The 18859-nt window shown below is 37.2% G+C and overlaps 1 protein-coding gene across 3 annotated transcripts in view; it reads left to right on the plus strand.

Annotated features, from left to right (window-relative positions):
* Positions 1–18859, plus strand: part of ARHGAP24 (Rho GTPase activating protein 24) — a 495495-nt gene that overhangs the window by 79958 nt on the left and 396678 nt on the right. For all 3 annotated transcript variants that reach the window (XM_025887159.2, XM_025887158.2, XM_025887160.2), the window contains exon 2: positions 2815–3014. In XM_025887159.2, coding sequence (XP_025742944.1) covers positions 2835–3014 — 180 coding nt within the window. In that variant the 5' untranslated portion in view covers positions 2815–2834. The remainder of the gene's footprint in view (positions 1–2814; positions 3015–18859) is intronic.

Genomic DNA, 18859 nt, shown 5'->3' on the forward strand with positions numbered 1-18859 from the left:
AAATTTATGAATTCATCAAACATTGATTGAACTTCACCATATGTCAGACATTGTCCTAGGTGTTGATAATATCTGGTGTCTTTATCCTTATGGAACTACAGAGGTGGTAGATTTCGGAGTGCTGAAATTTCTCAGAGACCATGGTTAGAAATGATCCAACCCAGCATCCTCATTTTAAAGATGAAGGGTAGAATTTGAACCATGTGATTTCTGTAGAAATACTAAAACTCCTCTTGGGGCACCTGGGTAGCTCAGTTGGTTAAGTGGCTGCCTTTAGCTTAGGTCATGATCCTGGGGTCCCGGGAGGGGTCCTGGGATCAAGCCCGGAGTCTGCTTCTCCCTCTCCCTCTACCCCTCCCTCCCTGCTCATGCTCTCTCTAAAATAAATAAATAAAATATTTTTAAAAAATTCCTCCTCTATAAAAATCATGGTTACTTTAGTAAAACTTAATTTTATGCATCCAGCAATTGTGGTGATATTATTTTCTCTTAGGGATATGATATAATTTGTTTTCATTCCTGTTTTAATGAATTGTTACAATTAGCACTATTAAAATACTTTCTGATGTATTCTGGAGTCATGAAATTATAAGCATTAAAGCCAAGAGTTCAGTGGGCGATGCTATTGTTGATTTCACTGTACTGATAGAAGACGTAGGCGCGGAGAATCATGAATCATGATCTAATGTGCACACATTTTTTACTAAGGTATTAATGGTAAACAAAGGCAGAACTAGGCACTTGTATTTTTTTATATCATTGATGGTAGGTTACCCATTACCTTGAAGCATTTTAGAGAAAATTTTTCAAATTTAATATAAAACATGAATATGAGAGAAGGGGGAAAAGAAAGAAGAGCCCAAAGAAGGAATTTGTTGTTGTACAATGAATTAGAGATTTTTGTGTAGGTCTGCCTGTGTGTGCATATGTTGGAATGTCTGTTTTAAGGTCTTATTCAACTTTATATGTGAAGGTATTGGTCAAAGAATAAATAGGTGATGATGAAATAGCCAGTTGTATAGATTTGAACAATTTTAATACCAGGAAGCCAAAAAAAGATGATTTAGAGTGTTCTAAATAAGCATACTTATTATCTAAATTACGTTACAGCATAACGTATTGTTCATTTAGAATGAGGTTTACTTGGCTCTTTATACTAGGTCAAGTACTATGAAAGAAGAAAGTTGAAAATTCCTGCCCTAAGGGCATAACAAACTGGAAACATCAGGCATGAGCCAGTCTGCACACATACGTGCACACACGCGACGAGGAGAATGTTTCCTGCACTCGGTGGCTTCTCTCGTGGGAATGCCCTGTAGAGCAAAGGAAGTTTTGAGATGTTTCGTAGAGGTGAGGGCATGTTCATTAGGAGGATATTTCAGTACAAGAAAGGGAAAAGTGGATACTGAATGGGACAGATGGTAGTCAATCGACCTACTTGAAGCTTGAAAACAGGGCTGGAGATAGATTGTGATGCATGCCCGTAGAAGAGGCAAAACTGCTAAGATAGTGTGAATGATCCAAATAAGAAGAATTAGAACCAGACTTCTGCTTCATCCCTGCAACTGGAATGGCAGGACTAAATTCAAAGAAACTAGAGGCCCACTGTGGAGGGTTTGACCCTCTACCTTGAAGGAAGAAACGTAAATGAGTGAAGGCCGACAATGGAAACTTCAAGGAATTTATAAGTAGGATCGTGGACATACAAAGCAAGTGAAAAATTAGTGGTGGAAATAAAGACTAGACAGAAGGAGAGCTTGTTTTCTGAAATCAAGCAGAAAAAAATAAGAGCTCTGTGCAGGAATATGCCAAACAGGTATAGTCTCTGTTTTATGAATTAATATGTATTCTTCTATCCTCCTCAAAGACACAGGGTAAAGTCTGAACTTCTCACTTCCTGAAAAAGTGCTTAAGAAAGAAACATTAGCAAGCCTTTGCCGGAAGCCTCAGAGACAGGAAGTGTCTTTTATTTGTAACCACAGGTCCCCTGCTCTCCGGGAAAGCCACCTCCTCTGTTGTTACAGCAGCACTTTCACTTCTCACCTGTGGATTAATATTTTCTCTGTGATAGACTCGTTTTCTTGCTATGTATAGTGTGTGTGTGACCCTACGCTGCTTCACACATAACCTTGAAAATTCTTCCTCGTGCAGCGGGAGTGCACCACTCACTCCTGGAGTTGAAGGAAACTCAACTGGCCAAGCAGGGTTTTTGTTGTTGTTTGTTTTTTTCCTAGACTTTTTCAGCTGCACTAATTCCTGACCAGCCAAAGAAACTCTCAAGGGGATACTTTGGGTGAATGGGGAGCAGATACATTTTGAGAAATTTTCACATATGTAAAGCAAATGTCTTCCATTGAGGTTTTAAAAATAGTCCCTTTAAACTTTAACATGTGTCAGGCTAGTGTTTGCTCAGATAATCACAGGCCTGCACACGCAGGACCCAGTCAGTGCACGCCAGACACAGAGGCCCATTATCATGAGAATTATGTTTTTGTTGGTGGTTTTATTTTCAAAAATTGCTTCTTAACACATTACCTTTAGAACTTTCCCATTCTTTAGTTCTACTTAGGAAGAAAGGAATATTATCACCCAGCTGACTACCTCATTAAAGGAAGACACAACAAACTTTCCCCATGTTTTTTTCCAGGCGTGTTGTTGTCAGGTGTGTGGTTTGCCTCTAGAAATTTGGCAAGTATGTTAATATACATTTTTCACTCTTCCTGCTTTTTTTTAAGGGACAGAAGTGATTTAGGAGGGAGTTGAATATGTCAGAGTACCTTATTCTTCCTTTTTTTCTTCTTGCTTGCTAAATAGGAAAGTTCATCAGCTTGATAATGGAGGAGAACAATGACTCCACCGAGAACCCCCAACAAGGCCAAGGGCGGAACAATGCCATGAAGTGTGGGTGGCTGAGGAAGCAAGGAGGCTTTGTCAAGACTTGGCATACTCGCTGGTTTGTGCTCAAGGGAGATCAGCTCTATTATTACAAAGATGAAGATGAAACGAAGCCCTTGGTAAGTAAGAGAAAATAAAAAGCACTGTGGTCATAAGCAAGCCGAGGTAGAGGGGTTTGCTAGAAACTGATGGGAGTCTGAGGTCAACCCAATTTTCCTGGTCTCCTTCGGTTCATTGGCATCTTTCACACTTTTTCTCATTGTTTAACTTTGGTTCAAGATGATGGACTCGCTAATTGAGGCCAAGAGGCAAATCATACTTGTCTAATATCAATTTTGACTTCTACTAAGCTGGAACAGAATGTCTGAGTCCCTCGGGCATACTTACTTTATGAGAAATTTTAATGGACATCTGCTAGAAGCTATATATTGTAGCCAAAACATCTTTCCTTTTCTTAGAAGTCAGTTACAAGCACAGATTTGAAGGAAAACTATAAACACAACTTGCAGTAATTTTTGAGATACCTTCAGCAATCAGTTCCCGGGGGCTTCCTTCTACCTCAACTCACATAAAATATGGATATGGTGCATAATGGAACAACATTGATACATCCAGTCAGCATGCACAATATACTCTTCTGGGAATCGCTGTTGTGTCTTTGGTGCTTCCTTAGTGGTCTTGTATTTGCTTATTCACTTATCATTTTCTCAGCCACAAATCTCTAAGCTGCAGTGAGAGAGAGGAAAAAATCTCCAGCTTTTCCTGTAGCTACAACAAGCTTTCCTAGCTGTGATCATCAGTTGATGGAGGGAGATGCCCCCTGAAGTATCCCCAGTGTGTTTTCCCTTCATCTATAGCTATAGGATATATAAATGAAAGAAGAAACATTATAGATTGAATAACATAAACATCCCCAACAGTATGTTTTTGAGGCTATTTCCCTTGTGCTAAAGTTCAAGAACTTAATTAGGAATTTGGGTCAGGGCTCTGCTTTAGTATTTTACGTTCTCAGACATTATAATTTCACAAAGTTCTCATTTGTCTAGTTGAATTATAAAAAATAGCAGCAAATGCACATCCTATAGATATTTTTTGAAATTGCTACTACTTTTTAAGCATTTATTTACCAGGGCCAGGCATTAGACTATGAACTTATATATATTATCTTATGAAATGTTTAAAATAATCCTATGAGGTAGGATTATCCCCATTTATGCATGAAGAAACCAAGGTTTAGGAATAATATGCATTACTCCATATTAGACAGTGGTGCCGTAATTTGCCTCCAAGTAAGTCCGACCTCATATATCCTTAGCCAAATGCCTCATAAATAAATTAATAAGAATATCCCATAAGGATTAATAAAAATGTCATGACAGTTAGTGGTGCATTTCCATACCAGTTCTTGCATTCATCATAGCAAACCAGTGGAGAATGTGGGGATTAGCATTACAGATGAAGAAATTGTGGCTTTAGTGATATGAGGCAATGTGACCAGGATTGTATGGGCATTAGAGGCAAAGCAGTAGAGTCTTTTTTCTCTTATCCTAAACTCTCGGGCTCTTTTCTCATTGTACCTTGTTTTATAATATAGATTACATTGTGGTATTATCTTGAATATAAAATCGTGTTTATCAAACTCAGAAAGGGATCGGGTTAATGTGAGAAAACAGAATATGGAGGATCCAATACGGGGACTTTGATATGGAGAAACACATGGAATAAAATGGAAGTCTGAGTAAGATCCAGTGTTTTATCCTAGGGAGTCTTATTCTGGTATAGTTTGGCCACGATGGGTACAATTTAAATGATTAATTAGGTAAGATCCAGGATCTAAACGGGGCCAGGGGGGTTGTTGGGGAGGATAAGAAGAGCAGAGGATTCAGGAGCTGCGTGTGTGAAGATGTGAAAGAAGATCAAACAAATGTTCTGACTCTTTGGTGAGCTTAGTGTTCTCTTCTACTAATGAACGTGGGATAGACTGGGTCAGGCCCAAGTTCAGTGTTTCTAAAATCTGAGAATTTGCAGATGTCAGAGAATATGCACAGGAACCTCAGTTTGAGGAACTCTGCCTTAAGCTGCTCAAAGAGGATTTTATTACACAGCCTTGGCTATGCTATGTAATTTCTCTGTGTAGTTTCTCAGAAGGTCTACATAGTTACAGATGGTCTTCAGTGCAGTGTAGTTATTTTGCTAATAAATCAGAAATATAAATAAGAAAATGCAAAAAATCCTGATTAATGAAAATTGCCTCAACGTAAAAATCACTTTAATTCATAATATTTCTAAGATAAGTTGTATTTTGATATCATTATATTGCCAGTGTTTCTAAACTTATAATAACTAAACTTAACAAAATAGAGTTATATTGACGAGAAAGTACTAATTCTTATACAAACCAAAGACAGGCTACTGTTATTTCCCCCAAAAAAGTTTCTTAATTTTCTTTTCAAATATTATTTGTTAGTAAAGCATTCAAAATTTAGGGTAGGGGCACCTGGTGGCTCAGTCGGTTAAGTATCATGACTCTTGATTTCTGCTCAGGTCATGATCTCAGGGTTATGGGATCGAGCCCCATGTCTGGCTCCACACTGGGCATGGAACCTGCATAAGATTCTCTCTCCCTCTCCCTCTGCCCCTTCCCCCCCAAAAAATGGGAGGTAAATAACTTTGAATTATTTTTATTTTTTTGTATCATCTTTCACAGCAGTTCAAACACCAGGAGTTTTGACATTGTGCTTTTTAATTTTAACTCTTTACAGTAGTGTTCAAAAACACCCACAAAGAATCAGATTAAAAACTGACCATTTCTGTATTAGAGGGCATTTAGTAATTTTAAGGGCCATGTATTTGCCTGTGAATGGCCAATTCCTTACTTAGAAGTAGTTTCTGGGGTGTCTGGGTGGCTCAGTCAAGTGAGCACCCAACTCTTGATCTCAACTCAGGTCTTGATCTCAGAGTCGTGAGTTCAAGCCCTGTGTTGTGTGAGCCTACTTTAAAAAAAAAAAAAAAAAAGGAGTTTCTTTAAGTGAAGGTAGATGCCTGGCACATTGTAAGTTCTGAAGCATATTTCTGAATGAGTTAGTGAGTGAATCAATGAAAGGTATCTATAGCCAGAAGGGCAGGGCCAGTACCAGGTGTTGTGAATAGTATCGACCATTCTCAACCTCATATATCAAAGTCATAACTCAAAATCATAACTTAATATATTAAATCATAATCACTTCATGACAACAAAGTTTAAATCACATTAAGTAAATCTTTTTTAAAGAATCATCTCAATGAAGAACAATTGAACATCTTGAAAAATGTTAAAACTGGAAAAAAAATTTAGTTGTTATAAATCCCCTCCTTTTACAGATGAATAGTGTGTGTGTGTGTGTGTGTGCACGCGCACACATGCGTGGGTGTATATATGTGTGTATTGGCCATGGGATATTGTTAATGACTGGCAGATGAGGAGCTAAAAACCAGATTTCCTTGCTCTTGATCCAGTGTTCCCTCAGCTTTGCTTTTTGCCTGTTTCTAAATCCTTAACTTTTCTTTAGACTTGCTTTCAATCAGAACTACTTCTTTCTTGTTTATTTTCAATATTGGTGCTTTCAAGCGTAAGAATGCCCTTGGCCTTCATATATTTTGATGAGGGTTATTTCATTATTACTGGAGGGAACGTAACTAATGAAATGAAAAATTCACCCTTGTAAGTCTTCCTAACCAGCTAAAAATGTTCAATAAACTTATTCTGGATTTGCTTTTCCTCTCTCTTGGAAGGCATTTCTAAAAGGAGAGTATTAACACCCTCGAAATGTGTGTTTCTCCTGTCCTAAAAAAAGGTTTTCAATTTATTTTAGTAAAACTTTAACTGAGCTTCTCCTCAACTCAATAAAAAGAATCAAACTCCATATTATCCTTGCTATTAAAAACCACACATCTGTGGGGGAAACAGGTAAGCAAAATTATAACTGGGACAGACAATCATGTAAGCATTGGATGCTCTAAAAACACAGATATAATTAATGCCAAGCAGTGAGTGATGAGTCTTTGTAGAGGGGTGGAGGAAGGCTGCACAAAGCAAGAGGTGAACCTTACCTGGGGTGCTGAAGGTTGCGGGGAGTTTTCCAGGTAGTTAAACTGAGAAAAGAATTCAGAGCAGAGGAAAGACATAGAGTTGTAAAATAGACATCAATAGATACCTCCATTTTGTGAGAGTAGTGAAAGGACAAGAAATGGGGTTCAAGTGATAGGTGGGCCCACAACATCAAGGGATGCATACATTGTACAAAGAGACCTATTCTCTGGTACGTGATGGGAAGCTATTTCTAGAACACCTATGCTACTCAAGTTGCAGAACTGCATTAATCTGTTAGAAAGGAATAATGGCAGCCATGTTAAAAAAAAAAGTGTATTAGTTTGCTCGGGCTGCCATAACAAAAAGGTGACTTAAAGAACAAAAACGTATTTTCTCATAGTTCTGGAGGCTGGAAGACCAAGATAAGGTTGGTCTGTGGGGAAGCCTCTCTTTCTGGCTTTCAGACAGCTGCTTTCCCTCTGTGTCCTCCCATGCCTACTGCCTTGTGTACAGGAGCGTAAGAGAGCTCTGATATCTCTTCTCCTCTTGTAAGGACAAGAGACGTATTGGATCAGGGCCCTACCCTTACAACCTCATTTAACTTTAATTATCTCCAGGTATAGTTACAGGGGCATGAGGGGTAGGGCTTCATTATTGAATCAGGGGTGGGGGGGACACAGTTCAGTCCGTAATACCTAATACATTGCAAACCTCTGTTAATGAATATAATTTTTTCAGTTAGGTTTTTCTTTTATCTGTACCATCACCTTTCATCTCTAATAGAACTTAATATATCTGGTTTCGTGCATTGTACACTTAATGAATACACTTATTTGAACCTACTATTGGTGTCTTATGTTCTTATTTAAATTGCACCTTGCCTTCTAAACACTACAACATGCACAAGTTTGAAAACTTAGAAAGTCTCACTGCCCCTTTTCTTGTATTTTCTTTTTGAGCAAAAGGCAAAAATACCTATAAGTTCTCCTCTCTCTGGAGACAGTGCCTGATTTGTAAACAAGACTTTCCACCCCCCTGATCAGGGTTCCTTGGGCAAAACGTTAGAGGTATACCTCAAAATAGAACTATTTTACATTTAAAATAAATCAAACTAAAGTTCTTTGTATCCTATAATTTTTAAAATGGGAGAAACTTTAGTTCATTTAAGTCAAAACTTTCTCTTCAAATCATTTTCTCTAGTATCACACTTATACAGATACAGATTTTATTCAGAACAGATTTAAAAAATAAAGTTAAGATGCGCCTGGCTGGCTCAGTTGGTAGAGCATGCAACTCTTGATCTCGAGGTTGCACATTGGGGCCCACATTGGGTGTAGAGATTACTTGAAAAAAATGTTATTCCTAAAAAATAAAGTTGATTTTGGTGGTTTCCAAATAACAACAACAACAAAGCACAGAAAAATGTTGTATGTAGCCAATTTAAAAAAATGAATTAATATACACATGGTTATTATAAACATTTTATAAGTACTATATTTTTCCAGTTTTTAGGTAATATTTTTTTCTTTTTTTAACCTTTGAAATTAAGTCCCACTTGTATATGGAAAAAAGTTAAAATTATGCTGTGTGAAGAATCTGTGAAAAAGAAAAGTTCTTCCATCAACCCTCAACACCCCTACCCCTACCACCTTTGATTAGCTATTTAAAATGGTTTTAAAACAGATTTACACCAAGTTTGGTGACAGTATCTGTTTGGCCATCTTTCACTAATGATCATGACAAATGACTGTGACCTTAATTATGGATATTGTAACATGAGGGAAGCAGCTGAGTCAGAGATAAAGTATGATCGTTATAGTTATTCTAAATATAAAGCAGTTGTGTAGATTTTGCAAATGAAGCCAGTGATGAATTCTAGTGCTGTTTTGAAACCATCTGTTTTACTTCTATCATGAAGTATATTATTACCTAAATAATAGCTAACGTTCAAGTTTGGTGATACTTGTGAGTGTGTTTGACGTACCCAGGGTATTAGAATTTGACACTGGAAAGCAGCGATTTTTTTTTTTTATTTTACTTTTATTTTTATTTTATTTTTTAACGACACAGGTGCTTTTTTTAAAGATTTTATTTATTTATTTGCGAGAGAAAGAGAGAGAGAGAGCATGAGCAGCGGGTAGAGGGAGAAGCAGACTCCCCACTAAGCGGGAAGCCCAGCATGGGGCAGAATCCCAGGACCCTGAGATCATGGCCTGAGCCCAAGGCAGACATTTAAGCAACTGAGCCACCCAGGCATCCCAAGCAGTGATTTTTAGAAGCCAGCCTGAGACTCCTGATAAAACAACTAAAATCCAAAGAGACACCAACCCAATTAATCTAGTCCGGATTGTCTAGAATAGACATTGATCTGATTGTGTGGAGAGGGTTTTTTTCTGGACATGATGAAGATGACACTATATGAGATAACACTGAATTTTCTTAACTTAGAGAATTAAGTGATTTTGAGTGAATTATAACCTGAGGGTTGACCTCTAAATGTGCAAGAATTGATTACTGATTTAAGAGTAAGCTCTAATTTTATATATTTAATGAAACTTCTGAGTTAATGAAATCAAGAAATCTCTAAGGCACTTGCTGTTTGTTAAAATATATGAGCAAGAAGAAGACAAAACCCCAATTAAGTGTTTAAGGTAATATTAGGAACCTTGAAACTTGGATTTTATCCTTAAATCTAAAACTGACTTTCTGTGTAGCAACTAAATCTCTTGGTATTTAAAAAGACATATAAGATGGTGTTGTGTGTCATCATAAAATTTTGGGAAATCTTAGCTCATTCCTAGAAATGATTATATCAAGAGATGGTGTTATTGATATAAAATATTATTTTATTCTGCTTTTAGTTGAAGACTTTTTTTAAATAGCTTACTTCTATGCAGCCATTTCAGAGTGGTTAAAAATATAGACTTTGAGTCAGATTATTTGGACTGAATCTTGACTCAGCCAGATACTAATTATGATATATTGAGTAGTAAGTGAGTAAGCTGGTTTAAGCTTCAATTTACTAATCTGTGCAATGAGATAATAATAGCACCTATCTCATAACATTGTTAAGAGGATTGAATTAACTAACTTATGTAAATGATCTTAGAAAGCAGTGGCACATAGTAAGCATAAAATACATGTTAGCTGTTTTTACATTAGCATGACAAAAATAATTTATTGAAGATATTTGTGCTACTCATTCATTCATTTGATTTTTTAAAAAAATGCAACACATACTTATAAATTGCTAATGTGCCTGTAGCCATTATGTTAGTTTCCAGGAACTATAAAGGGGATATAACCAATTCTATAACAAACAGACTTCTCTTCCTCCCCCCAAAAAAGAATTTAAAAAGAAGCAGCTTCTTTCTCAGGTGAAAGTCCAAAGAGAGGGGGATCTTCTTGGTCTGCCCAAAGAAATGTTTAGAAATCTAGGCTGCCAGAAATTTTGTAATTTTAACTTTTGGCTTCTGAATTCACCGTGGGGCTATTCCCTTCCTCGTCAAATAGAAGGCGGATATAAAAGGGAGTATTGCATAGAAGGTTTGGATGGACCAGGTGTGGTAGTGTCTCTTACCACTTCTGTTCACATTTGATTAGCTGGAACTGAGTCACATGACCAAACCCAACAGCAAAGGGCACTGGCCATGTAGCCCAGCTTTATCCTGGGAGCAGAGGAGAACATGGCTATTGAAAAAGAGTTAGGAGTCCCTGTCATAGGAGATATAATAATATGAAGCATCATGAATCCAGTGTTAAATTCCAGTGGGTGTTACAGATTACTGCAGTTACTATACAATATAATAACTATTTACCATTGGAGGGCATAGAAGGGACACCTGTTACCACTTCAAGATTTGGAGAGAGTTTTTCAAAAGAATATATGTTGAACTGAGAATTGAAAGATGATACAGCTTTATTACAAGCTGTCAGGGTGGTATATATGGCAGAATAAAAGGTGTAGGTCATGGCTCTTTGGTAGATGGTTGGGAAGTATATCGTGGTCAAGGAAGAAAAGAAGACAAGAAGTGATGAGAGATTAATTTGGAGATATGCACAGACAAGAAAGCCGTGTTAAGGACTGTAGATTTTATCCGAGACCTTCCGTTTCCCCTGCTTTTATGTTCCTGTTTTCCACGGTTTAATGAATTTAGAGCTAAATAGTGAACATAGGACTCATTCTAGATTGTAGCTCATTGTGAAGGAATCCAAAGTGCCCACCTAACCAAAAAGTCTTCCTCTGACAGTTCTGCAACTCTATCTGGGGTTCCTATAACTGGCTATTTTGTATTATGACATAATCTCTGGAAAAATGATGGAAAGGCAACTATGCTGCAGGTAAACACTTGACCTTCTATCATACATTATTGCCTAAGCATGAATTGTGGGCATGCCCATCAGGTCACTTTTGACTCTAGACGGATTGAGAAAATCTGTTGCTGCTGGAGGGGGCACTTGGGGTGAAGAGCAGCAGATAATGTCTTGGACAAACGTAGAGATTGATGGGGCGCCTGGGTGGCTCAGTCGGTTAAGCATCTGACTCTTGATTTTGGCTCAGGTCATGATCTCAGGGTCCTGGGATTGAGCCCCACAGTGGGCTCCGTGCTTAGCATGGAGTCTACTTGAACCTCTCCCTGTGGTCTTCCCTCCAGCTCTCTCTCAAATAAATAAGTAAATAAAATCTTAAAAAAAAAAACCCCATAGAGATTGATGAGTGGGACATGGTAGCCAGGTATGAGAAGATTTCATCCTCATAATTTTCTCTAGAATTGACTTTGTACAGTATGGGCATTTCCCTGGAAAGCAGCTGAACCCAGTTGTTTTGTATACAGGTTCTCGAGTCAGACTGCCTGGGCTCAGATCAGACTCCATCACTAGCTGTAAGCCTTGGGTAAATTTCTTTGTACTTGATTAAATTATTCCATCAGTTAAATGTAAGTAATAATACCTATCTCACAGAGTAGTTGTTAGCATACCTGAAATAATGTTTCTAGAATACTCTTTTTTTCTAGAATACTTACAGTAACTGACTATATATTAGGCTCTCAGTAAATATTAAGTATTGTTGTTAGTATCATCATCACCATCATCATTTTTATCATCTTGGTCTATCAGGATACCCTGACATGGCAGTTTAGAAGTCAGGATCTATAATATATACCTTATTACTTGAATACTGAAGAAAATAACAGATGGTCAGCCCATGTAAGTAATGCTAACTTCAGAGCAGAAGATAACTATTTTTGCTTGTGACCTATGCTGTCAAAACAGTGAACTCACTTGGAAAGATTCTCAAAAAACAATGCTCACCTTTGTAGTATGTCTTTTCTTTTTGTTCAGATTACTTTTGGGGCTCCTTTGGAGCTTATCAAAATGATTATGATGACAGCAAAGGAGGCTTGAAGGATTTTCTTTGAGAATTGGACCACCCCAGAGAGAAGCAGCCCTGGTTTTCTTATCTTATTCCTCAACCCCAGTTTGAGAGTGAATTACTGGAGTTGAATCCCTTGAGTTCCGCTTCTAACATTTAATCGTATTGACTGAAGCCTTTTGTATTTGTAATGCAATTCAGTATACGGAACCAGATAGCCCGTATATGGATTATCTCATTAGCATAAACCTAGGCATATTTTCACTCTCTCAATTAGTGGAGAAGAGAACTTAGGGGAAAAATGAATAGGTGAAAATGTGATTTGAACATTTACATCTTTAGTGCTTGGAGTAATGTATTTTAAAAGGTGACTTTTTCTTCCCCTGATATATGAAGTATTTCATAGCCATTTGCTAGTTATTTTCTCTTAAGTTTCTTTCGGGCACTCAATCTTCTTGTCCTGTCTTCTTTACCTTTATCTTGCCTAGATCCAGCTGCTCTCTATTTTTCTAGCCCTATTACCATATTCATTCATACCATCATTCATTCAGTGAATATTTATCAATTGTAAACTACATAAATTATAATTTACAAAATGTTTTGACCGCTTTTACAAGGAAGGAATGCCAGATGCATGTATTGGTATTCTCACTTTCTGAATTTTGGTTTCCTTCCCTTAGCATAATATTTTCAAGGTTTATCCATGTCTAGCATGTATCAGTACTTCATTTCTTTATATGGCTGAATAATATTCCATTGTGTCAATATGCCACATTTTCTTTATCCATTCTTCAGTTGATGGATAATTGGGTTGTTTCCACTTTGAGGCTGTTATGAATAATGCTGCTATGAATACTCATGTACAAGTTTTTGTGTGAACGTATGTTTTCATTTCTCTTGGTTATATACTTAGGTGTGAAATTGATGGCCTATATGGTAACTTCATGTTTAAACTTTTGAGAAACTATGCCAGTCATTTTTTTAAAAAGAATTATTTATTTATTTGAGAGAGAGCCAAGAGTGAGAGAGAGTACAAGCATGGGGGCGCAGATGGAAAGGGAGAATCTTAAGCAGACTCCCCACTGGGCATGGAGGACCACATGGGGCTCGATCTCACAACCCTGAAATCACGACCTGAGCTGAAACCAAGAGTTAGACGCTTAACTGACTGTGCCACCTAGGCGTCCCCTATGCCAGTCATTTTTAATGATTAAATTTCAGTGTAATTTAAAACTGAAGCCTCATGCTTAGCTTTAATGTCATCTATGTTCCTCCCCATCTCAGCACTTACCAGTCTTGATGGGGTACTTCAGGTAGGGAGGAAGCACAGTGTGCCCATGTTCTTCTCCTCTCTCTCCAGCACTATGAGATGGGGGAGAAGAGGGAGAGACAGAGACAGAGAGAGAGCAGAGATAGAGACGAGAGAGAGAACCTGTATTTGAGAGGGCCATGAACTGTATACTCTTTACTTCTTTTTTTTTTCAAAGATCACTGATAATATTTTTTTATTTTTTTTAATTATCATGTTATGTTAATCACCATACAGTACATCATTAGTTTTTGATGTAGTGTTCCATGATTCATTGTTCGTGTATAATACCCAGTGCTCCATGCAGAACGTGCCCTCTTTAATACCCATCACCAGGCTAACCCATCCCCCTTACCCCCCTCCCCTCTAGAACCCTCAGTTTGTTTCTCAGAGTCCATCGTCTCTCATGGTTCGTCTCCCCCTCCGATTTCCCCCCCTTCATTCTTCCCCTCCTGCTTTCTTCTTCTTTTTTTTTTTTTTTAAATATAATGTATTATTTGTTTCAGAGGTACAGGTCTGTGATTCAACAGTCTTACACAATTCACTGCACTCACCATAGCACATACCCTCCCCAGTGTCTATCACCCAGCCACCCCATCCCCCCCCCCCCCACCACTCCAGCAACCCTCAATTTGTTTCCTGAGATTAAGAATTCCTCATATCAGTGAGGTCATATGATACATGTCTTTCTCTGATTGACTTATTTCGCTCAGCATAACACCCTCCAGTTCCATACACGTCATTGCAAATGGCAAGATTTCATTCCTTTTGATGGCTACATAATATTCCATTGTATATATATACCACATCTTCTTTATCCATTCATCTGTTGATGGGCATCTTGGCTCTTTCCATAGTTTGGCTATTGTGGACATTGCTGCTATAAACATTGGGGTGCACGTACCCCTTCGTATCACTACATTTGTATCTTTGGGGTAAATACTCAGTAGTGCAATTGCTGGGTCATAGGGTAGCTCTAATTTCAACTGTTTGAGGAACCTCCATACTGTTTTCCAGAGTGGCTGCACCAGCTTGCATTCCCACCGACAGTGTAGGAGGGTTCCCCTCTCTCCGCATCCCCGCCAACATCTGTCGTTTCCTGACTTGTTAATTTTAGCTATTCTGACTGGTATGAGGTGGTATCTCATTGAGGTTTTGATTTGGATTTCCCTGATGCCGAGTGATGTTGAGCAATTTTTCATGTGTCTGTTGGCCATTTGGATGTCTTCTTTACTTCTTTTTGAGGCCTCTCATACTGAGAACTGACAAGAGGGGAAGAAGAGATCAAGGACAAATGCATCTCTAAGAGCCTATCACTGTAGGGGACTACAGTGGTTGCTCTTGTTTCTCTGGATGAATTCATGGTTCTGTTGAAGATGGGGCAATCGATAGCCTGTCCTCATTTTTCTCCCTTCAGCTCTCCGAGTGGACAGTACACCCACAGCTTCTTGCTGCCAGAATGTCCTTGCCAGGTGTCCCACCTTCCCTCGTTGAACTTGATCTCCTGGAAATTCAAGTATGCCTGATAGGACAAATGTAGTACTGCAGGCTCCTTCACATTGTCACAAAATTTTCTCTGCCCTGCAATTCTTTTGACCTTTACTCAGGGATAGGTTCAGAACACCCCAAGCACATTACAGAGTGAGGAACAACCTGTCAATCTCCCCAGTTGCTAGCGATTCTTCTGGAATTCCTTCTCTTTGCCTTGAGGGGCTTATGACTTTCCCCCCATACTTCTTTCCTTCTGCAGCAAGAAGACAGGTAGTGGTGCTGGCCACCGTGGTAGTATCTGATTGGGTTGGATTCTATTCTTTTTTTCTTATTCTCTGATTGTTCATTAGAGTGTGGATTTTGGTTTATCTCTTTTTTTCCCCTTTGTTCTTATATTTTGATTCTTAAATTCCACATATGAGTGAAATCATATTGTATTTGTCTTTCTCTGATTGACTTATTTCGCTTAGCATTATACTCTCTAGCTCCAGCCATGTTGTTGCAAATGGATAGATTTCATCCTTTTTTATGACTGAATAATATTCCATTGTGTATCTATACCACATCTTCTTTATCCATTCATCAGTCGGTGGACACTTGGGCTACTTCTATAATTTGGTTATTATAAATAATGCTGCAATAAACATAGGGGTGCATGTATCGATGGGATTGTTTTCTTAATTTCTCTTTCGTATTTCATTATTAGTATATAGAAACACAACAGATTTCTCTATGTTGATTTTGTATGCTAAAACTTTACTGAATTTTTTTTATTAGTTCTAACAGCTTTTTATTAGTGTCTTTAGAGTTTTCTATATATAGTATCATGTTATCTCCATATAGTGACTGTTTTACTTCTTCCTAGGTGCACCCATTTAGGTGCCTTTTATTTCTTTTTCTTGCTAAATTTCTCTAGCTAGGCAAATATAATTTTTAGTATCTTAACATAGTATACTAAAAATTTATCATAATAAGCACTACATATATTTTGACTTAAAGTATATTTCTCTTCTAACTCATTGTTCCTGTTTGTGTCATATCCATAGAAGAGATTAACTGAATCCATTCAGTGTATTAGCATAATCCTCAGCTAATTTTTGTGAGCCTGAATTCCTATTTAAATATATTTTCTAAGTACAGGGTCACAAATGCTTAAATGTATGGCATCCCTCACTAGAATTAAAACCATATTTCGGATAAATAGATGCACACCTTCTGCTTGGCTTCCCTTGTGGCCAATCTTGAGAAATGAGGTTATTAGAACAAAGAACTGAACCTATAGATGGGAGCTCACTGACCTGGATGTGGGTCGAATGTGCCCTAGTCCTGGCCTTGCTTTCAGCATGCACTGATTATTTAAATAAGCCAACATAACCCTAACTTAACTCTGTTATTTAACATTCAGAACCTCCTCCAGGGAAGGCAGGCAGGAAACATCAGCAGTAAGACTCTTAACACATTTTCAGACAGCTTTCCAGGGCCAAATTCCTGAATCTATTTTGAATCTTTTTCCTAGGTATTTTTTATTTTGTTTTAAATGCTTAGACTCAATACTTATATTTTCTCTACATTTTTAAAGGAGACTTTCTACATCTTGTCAATTTTTGTCTTTTATGAAACCTCAGGGCTATCCTGGGTCATGGACTTTATTCCTCCATTAGTGAGGTATGTCACCTTCAATTAATCACTTCTCCCCATACTTCCTCTGCTAAAGGAAAACATGAAACTGATGGTTTCAGAGTCACTTTCTAGAGTCAGGTGACACTTTCAGAGTCAGGTTTCTAGAAATTTTGCTTAGCCACACAAATGCTTGTGCTTTCTAAAAAATAAACCCTCATGATTCTTCCAGTAAGCTAATACTTTTATTTATTTCCTAAATCTTTACATTTGCCTATAAAATATACATTGTAATATTCACAATTATTTTGGAAATGGGTAATTTAACTTTAGAGTGAAGGATAGAGTAAAGGGGAATATAAGCAGGAATTCCATTTTCAAACTATACAAAGATTTCACAAATGATCTAAGTGTTCTGTTAGTCTGCATTTTGAATATTTGAGCAAAGATCTTTAGTGAAGGCAGTTTAGTCATCATCACAGATAGTGACATAATTACTTATCTAAAATTCTCAGTGTTTTCAAAACTTCCTCTTTAAAGCGTCATTTCACATGCTGTTGTGATAAAAAGATAGTGCTTATTTAAAATATTGTTTCTCTTTTTGACTTTTAAAAATGCTTGAGAATGTTTTAAAGATTTGAATGAGTTTGCCCCCTCTGGTACCCTTTCCTTCTAAAATTATGAGATGCAAAACTTGTGATATAGACAACTTGGCTGAATTTTTAAAACATGCATAAATGATTCATGTTTTATATCAGACTGTTGTTTACTGCTTGAAATTCTATCAATTTAATTCATTTTTCAAAGCAGAGTCTGCGAAATTCTTTCTGTCACTATCCACAGCCTTTACAACAAGGTCAATGTAACTATCAGATATTAATTTTTCAATTCTTATAACACATCTTAATATTATGGGGGAAAATGAAAAACCTCAAACTACTTATGGATCTCAGAGAATAGTTTGAATCAAAACTTTCAACCTATTTTAATTATTTTGAATCACATAATTTGTTTTGCTCACAGAAATAATTTTTAGCAACAAAATTTGTTGTCTACGTTTATATGCCTCTGCTCAGCTACCTTAATGGAAATTGCATTTTTGTTTCTGATCTGTTTTCTCCTTTTCTATTCTAGATTGAGAAATAGGAGTTGTGTGATGCTGTCCATAGGACTTGCATTATGTGGCATTCCACACAGTTGGTACTTGTCTAACTTTCTGTTTGATGTCTGTCTGAAAATTTCAGATTTTTTCTTGCAAAGTATATTAGTGATTTTACTGAATTCTAGAAACTAATTTTATTTAGGTAAATTTATTTTAGAGTGTAACTAGCTCAAGCCATTCCTCAATTACAAATTTTTTATTGGAGTGGCAATTGAAACGAGTTTCAGCTAATAAAAATTGAAGATACATTTTAAGAGGTAATTCCTCACTCTACTGGGGCTTTCTAGGAAGATAAAAGGGAGTAAACATTTATTATGAATTGTTATGTGTTATGGTCCATGTTCAGAACTCTATTTACAGTATTATCTCATTAATTCTTACAATACTATATGCATAGTTTTTTGTACATGGGGAGAGTGAATTCAATAAGGATTAAAAAAATCTATGGCCCAAGGCTAACAATTGACAAAACCAGGCAGAACAGTGAAATAAATAGTATAAAAAGGCCAGGAAGGAAAAAAAAATAAATGTTCTGAGGGGGTGGGCAGGATCCAAACTAGTGTCAAGAGGTTTCTGAGCATACATATTTTTCAAATGTGAGAGAGAGAAAAAAAGAAATGAATACTTAATTTAATAAATAGGAATAGAGCATGCATAGATCCTTGCTGAAGAACCCTGTACTTTTTGAAATAATGATGCCAATTTAGAGGTACACTATGGGTTCCAAGAATTATGTTAATAACTCATAATTTTTTGCTGAGAAGTCCTAGGAGAGGAAGGAGGTGTTGGCCTTCTGTAGGGAATGCTTGGTTGTTGGGAGATATGCTCAAAGAGCATGTATCCAAGATGGCATGCATGGCCTGCTGAAACCCGTGTGCCTACATCTAATCCTCAGTTTTTGTAGTCATTCGTGAACTGAATCTCTCTTAGTTTTGTAGACAT

The sequence above is a fragment of the Callorhinus ursinus genome, unplaced genomic scaffold (genome assembly GCF_003265705.2).
Source record: "Callorhinus ursinus isolate GAN/ISIS: 27379988/994484 unplaced genomic scaffold, GSC_fseal_2.0 scaffold4, whole genome shotgun sequence".
Classification (NCBI taxonomy): domain Eukaryota; kingdom Metazoa; phylum Chordata; class Mammalia; order Carnivora; family Otariidae; genus Callorhinus; species Callorhinus ursinus.